Source organism: Podarcis pityusensis (assembly GCF_964106645.2).
Source record: "Podarcis pityusensis genome assembly, chromosome: Z".
NCBI lineage: Eukaryota > Metazoa > Chordata > Lepidosauria > Squamata > Lacertidae > Podarcis > Podarcis pityusensis.
In genome coordinates this window covers 16,701,808-16,708,454 of record NC_138044.1, presented here as the reverse complement: position 1 = coordinate 16,708,454, position 6,647 = coordinate 16,701,808, and the positions used below count along the sequence as shown (strand labels likewise).

Here is a 6,647-nt window from a genome sequence, read left to right as displayed (position 1 = left end):
TAGTCATTCTTTTTAATGTTAGTCCACTCACAGTCTACTGTGAGTAGAACTAACATTGGATACAACCCCCAGGATCACAGCTCTACTTGAGAGCCCTGTTGAACTCAACTGTTTGCTTCTTTGTCTAACCCAGCATACCTAGGTTCAGGGCCCTGTGGACACTGAGCATGTAGAGGTCTTAGTAGACCACAAGCTTAACATGAATCAACAGTGTGATGTAGGTGCAAAAAAGTAAATGTTGTGCTACACTGCATCAATAGAAGTCTAGTGTCCCAATAAAGGGAAGTCATAGTCCCACTCTATTCTGCCTTGGTCTATCCTCACCTAGAATACTGTGTCCAGTTCTGGGTGCCACAATTTAAGAAGGATATTGACAAGCTGGAACAATGTGCAGAGGAGGGTGACCAAGATGGACCAAGATGACTCAAACCAATGGGTTCAAGTTACAAGAAAGGAGATTCTGATTAAATATTAGGAAGAACTTTCAGATGGTAAGAGCTGTTTGACAGTGGAACGGACTCGCTCAGAAGGTGGTGGACTCTCCTTCCTGTATGCTTTGAGATCCCTGCATTGCAGGGGGTGAACTAGGTGACCCTTGAGGTCTCTTCCACCTCTACAATTCTATGATTATGGGATGTCTCCACTGCTGGTGCTTCTCAGAGTAGAACCATTGAAAATAATGAACATAAAAAGTGTCTGCTGGAACAGGCCATTGGCTCATCTAGCCCAGCCTCCTGTTCTCATGGTAGCCACCCAGATAAGGTAGTTGTGTGTCCATTAATTTCAATAGTCCTACTTTAAGTAGGGCCAGCATTGCGTACAGCCAACAGATTGTGGGGGCTGCATCCTTAGGATCCCCAGTGCCCCTCTTCTTCAATGCCTGGGGCGCATTAACCAATCACCCCTATGGAGGAGACAAGTGCTCATGGAAGAAAGTCCTTCATGCAGCACATAGTTAAACTATGGAACTTGCTCCTGCAGAAGACAGCAATGGTTCCAGGTTAACTTCAAAAGAGGATCAGACAAATTAATGGAGGAGAATAATGCTATTGGCAGTGGCCATACTCTGCCTACTGGGTTGGAGGCAGTAATGCTTCTGAATGCTTGCTGGAAACCACAAGAGAGGAAAGGGGCTCTTGTGCTCAGGTCCCCTTTGTGCACTTACTGGTTGTGCCACTGTGAGAGTAGGATGCCAGACAATTTGGGCCACTGGCCTTATTTCACAGCACGCTTCTTCTCCATGGCAGATAAGAGTAGGAGTTAAATTCTCAAATGCAAGTCTATCTCATACTCTGTTGGGAGCAGCAGCCACTGCACTGATTTCCTGCTTCGGGGGTTTTCCCTTGGGGGAATCCGGTTGGCCATCGTGGGAACAGGATGCTGTGCCCCTTTTGGCCTGATCCAGTAGCCAGGCTGTCCGTATGGAAATTCCTGGCCGGGCCACCGTGCGCCCTGCGCTTTAAGAGGCCGCCCAGAGGATGCCAGAGGGCGCTGATGGGTCCTCCCGGGGGGTGGGAGGAGGAGGAGAAAAGGCGTTGTGTGCACTCGAGGATCTGCCTCGTTCGCTTGATATTTATTTATTTCCATCCTCCCTAGAGCTGGGCAGGTGGGCGGAAAGGAGGGCGCAGGAGCTGAGCATCCAAGCAGGGAGCAGCTGAGACGGATGCCCCGGCAGCCTCGCTAGCTCGGCCTCCTCTCTCCGCGGTCCCATTTTTTTGTGGGTGCTTGGGCATGGATTTCAACATGAAGAAGCTAGCCTCCGACGCGGGCGTTTTCTTCACCAGGGCTGTTCAGGTAAGATAGAGGAGGAGAGAAATAAAAAGCAGTCCCAGGGCATTGTTACCAGGAACTTAATTGCGGGCGGGGGGTGGGGTTCCCTCCGTCTGTTGCACTGAGGAAAAGATGTTTACTTGCTTATGTCTCCCCCCACTCCGCTTCCAGCGTTAAGGGGTTTAATAGAACAGATGCTACTTCAGTTTCTGACCTTGCGCTTAAAACTGTGCTTGCATATAAAATACACCACCCCATATAGATACAGATATAGATATTCCCAACTGCTGTTTTTAATGAGCAGATTTTCCCAGCCTGTCTCCTACATATAACTGCATTGACCAAGACACCTAAAACTGGCATTTGAAAAATCGTATCTATATATCCACACATGGTTTCCTGCAGATGGATCAGATCGGCTTCCTTTTAATATAATTTTTGTTGTTTTTCTTCTATAAGTAAATTGGTTTTGCAGCCTGGTTCCTGCCTTTGTGGGTGGGCTTTGATCCATAATCTCTGCAAACAATTTTTTACCTCTATCTCCTAGAATCTCTGGTACTGGGAGCTTATTTAACTAATGGCTGAGTGTTTTGTGAGTAGGGGAGAGTTAAGTTCCCTGGTAGAGGGTTGAGTCTGGCAGTATTCTCCCCTCCACAAAAAAAACCCCACACCTTGATTTATCTAACTGCAGTCCCCTGATAATAGCAAGTGTGACATTTTATACAGTGCCTGGATTGTACGCTGTTCCTGCAAAGAGACAGATGGTTAGAAGTGAGGTTGGCCCATCCGATGACTTATGCAGCAGTGGAGAGGGCTTGATTCTAAAGCTGGCTAGAAACCTCCTGAGTGGGCTTCTCATCTCCACAGTTGACCCACTATCTTTGCAGTATAAATGTGAAAAGGTTTTTCAGTAAGGGAACCTAACATGCTGCAGACTGTATTGCAGCTTTGAGGGTAAATTAACTCTACAATAGATTGGTGGTAGAGCAGCTGCTTGGTATATAGAAGGCCCCAGGTTCAATCCCCAAAGGCATCTCTAGGCAGCGCTGGGAAATAAACTCACTGTCTGAAACCCAGGAAAGCTGCTGCAAGTCAGACGATACTGAGCTAGGTAGGCCAAGGGTTTGACTGTCTTCCTAAGAAGGGCCATAACTCAGTGACAGAGCAACTGCTTTGTGTGTAGAAGGTCCCAGATTCAATCCTCAGCAGCATCTCTAGCTAGGGTTGGGAGACTGGACAGTACTGAACTGGATGGACCAATGTTCTGGCTCTGTATCAGGCAGTTTCCTATGTAAACATGGGCCCTCTAGCATGTATCTAGGATTGCCTTCTTACTCAGGAGTAAAGCACAAGCCTGCTAAGGACAGGGCCTGAGCCTTTGCTTCTGGGATTGCAGCCTTGCTTGAGTGTAAGCCCCATCGAACTTGACATTTGCTTTGTCTAAATAAACTTGCCCAAGATCAGGGAGGCCTGTAATTTGTGCCTTATTCGGGCTCAAAAGGCAGGTGTGTCTGCTGCTGTTCTATCAAAAAGCGTGATGCGTACTTCATGGCCTCTTTGGCTGGAACCCTTTGAAGTTACGCACTTAATTCGCCTGTCCTAAACATGTAATGTGATGAAACCAAACTGTTGTAACTCTACTTGCCCATCTCCATTTCTTGAGAGGTCCCTCCTCTTCCTTGCCTCTGAAATCTAGATGTGTAACCACCATAGGGCAGCTGCTGGTCTGGTCTTATAGTCCAGTATGCACATGGAGCTACATGGACTTTGCGCATACCATACATTTAAACTGCAGGGCTTCCCCCAAACACTCCTGCAAGTTGTAGTTTACTAAGGGTGCTGGGTATCGTAGCTCTATGTGGGCGGGGGGGGGGGCAAACTATCATGGGAAAGCCATGTGCTTTAAATGTACTGGGTGTACGCAGCGATAGGCCTCATCTGCACTTGTAATTAGCAGCAGTATCATACCACTTTAAACAATGATTACTCCCCCACCCAGTTGTCCAAGGAACTGTAGTTTACCCCCAGCACCCCTATCAAACTACAATTCCCAGGATTCTTGGGGGGAGGAAATGTTCTTTAAATGTATGGTATGTATGCAGCCATAAATAGATTACTGCAGGGTTTGCACTCCTTATTTCACTTTCTTGGCTGAGACCTCTCTGTAGGGACTATTTGAAATCCCTGCAGTGGGGAGAGTTGCTGTTATACTTGGTTGCTGCTTGGTGGCTTCCCATTGGGACATCTGGTTGCCCCCAGCAGTCGGGCTCTTTCTATGTTCATGGAATCCTGTTGGATATCACTGATACTGATACTGAACAGTAGCTGCTAGTCAGCACCGCACCCTGGGTCCTGCCTTATGGTCTTCCAGGGTTTTAGGGTTGGGTCCTACAGAGCCTATTGCTGAATCCTTTGGCCCTTAAAATCATGTGAGCAGATAAATTTGATGCCTTGAAGTATGGAAACTAGTGGAAGAACCTCCAACTGCGTTGAAAAGCATGTAAGAAGCTTGCCTTACACAGAGTCAAGCCATTGGTCCCATCCGGCTCTGCATTGTCTACGCCCGGGAGCCAGAACCGGCCCAATTGCCTTCTAAATCCGGCCTGCGGACAGTCCGGGAACCAGCATGTTTTTACATGAGTAGAATGTGTCCTTTTATTTAAAATGCTTCTCTGGGTTATTTGTGGGGCATAGGAATTCATTCATTCCCCCCATAAAAAAATATAGTTTGGCCCCCCACAAGGTCTTAGGGACAGTGGACCGGCCCCCTGCTGAAAAAGTTTGCTGACCCCTGGTCTACGCTGATGGGCAGCAGTTCTTCAGGGTTTCAGGCAGCCCCATCTGGACATGCCATTGGGGATTGAACCTGGGACGTTCTGCATGCAAAGCAGATGCTCTACTGCTGAACCACCCCAGATCTACAGTACCTGCAATTCTCACTTAAACGACAAGGAAATGCAGTGTCTCACAATGAGCCCCAGTTTTGAAGCCTTGCAGCTGCCTTCTAAATCAATCTATTCTCAGGAGGGAGGCTTTTCATGGACAAGGTACTGAGTTCATGGTGTTGGTCCATCTTGGATAATGGCACATATGTGATTAGAAGGTTAGCCAGTTGACAGGCTCTGTTTGAGTTGGCAAGTCAGTGGTGTCAAGGTTGAAAGAATGTCCTGTTTCCTTTTGTTTTTAAAGTGCAGGCTGGAGCTGTACCGTGATCTAATCTAATCTTGCCACGTTTGCTTCTGTTGTGTACCAGAGATGAAAAAGCTTCTGAGACTTGGCACATTTGTCAGCTGGATTTATTCACCTGGATGTTTTCTGGTTCCCTTCTTCAGTAAATCATTGTCTATATTTTGTGGGTTTTGGAGATGCCAAATGAACCCTCTTGTTAGTCTGAGCAGGTAGACTTCATAAAAATGAAGTCCAGGTTGGGTGTGGTAGGTGCATCAGGTGTCTTGTGCAAGAATGGGGAACCTCTGGCCTTACAGGTGTTGCCAGCTCCCCAACATTGTTCCTGATCCTTGACCTTTTACAGAAATGGTCAAGCTCAATGGTGGAGCTTTGCATGTAGAAGGTCCTGAGTTTCCCCCCTGTTTTTATCACCAGGTAGGGTTGGGAACATCGGTGGCGCTGTGGTCTAAACCACAGAGCCTAGAGCTTGCCGATCGGAAGGTCGGCGGTTTGAATCCCACGACGGGGTGAGCTCCTGTTGCTCGGTCCCAGCTCCTGCCAACCTACCAGTTTGAAAGCATGTCAAGTGCAGGTAGATAAATAGGTACCGCTCCAGCGGGAAGGTAAACGGCGTTTCCGTGTGCTGCTCTGGTTCTCCAGAAGTGGCTTAGTCATGCTGGCCACATGACCTGGAAGCTGTCTGCGGACAAACACCAGCTCCTCAGCCTATAGAGCGAGATGAGCATGCAACCCCAGAGTCGTCCGCAACTGGACCTAAGAGTCAGGGGTCCCTTTAACTTTACGGTTGTGAACATCCCTTGTGCAAAAAAGCCTGGAGAGCTACTGCCAGTCAATGTAGGCATTACTCAGCTGTATAGACCAGTTGTCTGACTTGGTAAAAGACAGCATCCAATTCAGCCCTTCTGTTTGTAACCATGAAGACGTTATTTTTAAGGCAAAGGTTGTAGCTAAGCAGCAGAGCCTTTGCCTTGCACGCAGCTGGTCCCAGGTTCAATCCCTGACATCTCCAGATAGGGTTGGGAATGTTCCTTGGATAGCTGTTGCTGGTCAGTGTGGGCAATGTTGAGCTAGATGGACCAATGGTCTGACTCGCCCCACGGTGGAGAGGAAGGGGCAGTAGGGCTTGCTTTGTCTCTGCTTAGTCTTCCCCTGCAGAGGATAAGGGGTTGGGGGACCATGTACTCCACCATGAGCTCTTTGCAGAAAGGATGGAATAAAAACATACTGTATTGGCCTGAATATAAGCCCCACTTTCCCCCTAAATTCCGACCATGAAAAGTGCGGCTTATATTCACGACCTTACAGTATGCAGCCAGGAGCACGGGGGCAAACAGCGCCAGGAGCAGGCAAAGCCGTGTCTGCCCCATGTGTAGTCCCCCGTCCTCTCTCGCAAGGCCAGGAAGGGAGAGAGCGAGGAAGGGGAAAGGCCGCTGGCAACGCAGTGCGGCTCCAATCCACCCCCAGTATGCAGCCAGGAGCAGCGAGGAATGGAGCAGCTTATATTCGGATATTTATTTCTTTCCCCCCCTCCCATTTTAAAAGTGTGGCTTATATTCGGGTGCGGCTTATATTCGGGCCAGTACGGTAATACATGGCTGCCTGTCGCTTAAGGTTTCTCTGTACAGGTGCTCATGGCTGATGGTCTGCCTTTGGAGCAGTTCATATAAAGAGAAGAAGAGGCTGGTATA

General features: G+C 48.3%; 1 protein-coding gene across 4 annotated transcripts in view; it reads left to right on the top strand.

Annotated features, from left to right (window-relative positions):
• Positions 1 to 1,497: 1,497 nt before the first annotated feature.
• SH3GLB2 (SH3 domain containing GRB2 like, endophilin B2) overlaps positions 1,498 to 6,647 on the top strand; it is a 54,876-nt gene continuing 49,726 nt past the window's right edge. For 2 of the 4 annotated variants that reach the window (XM_080989901.1, XM_080989900.1), the window contains exon 1: positions 1,498 to 1,794. In XM_080989901.1, the coding sequence (XP_080846027.1) occupies positions 1,732 to 1,794 (63 nt within the window). In that variant the 5' untranslated portion in view covers positions 1,498 to 1,731. The remainder of the gene's footprint in view (positions 1,795 to 6,647) is intronic. The other 2 variants (XM_080989898.1, XM_080989899.1) reach the window with 2 other exon arrangements.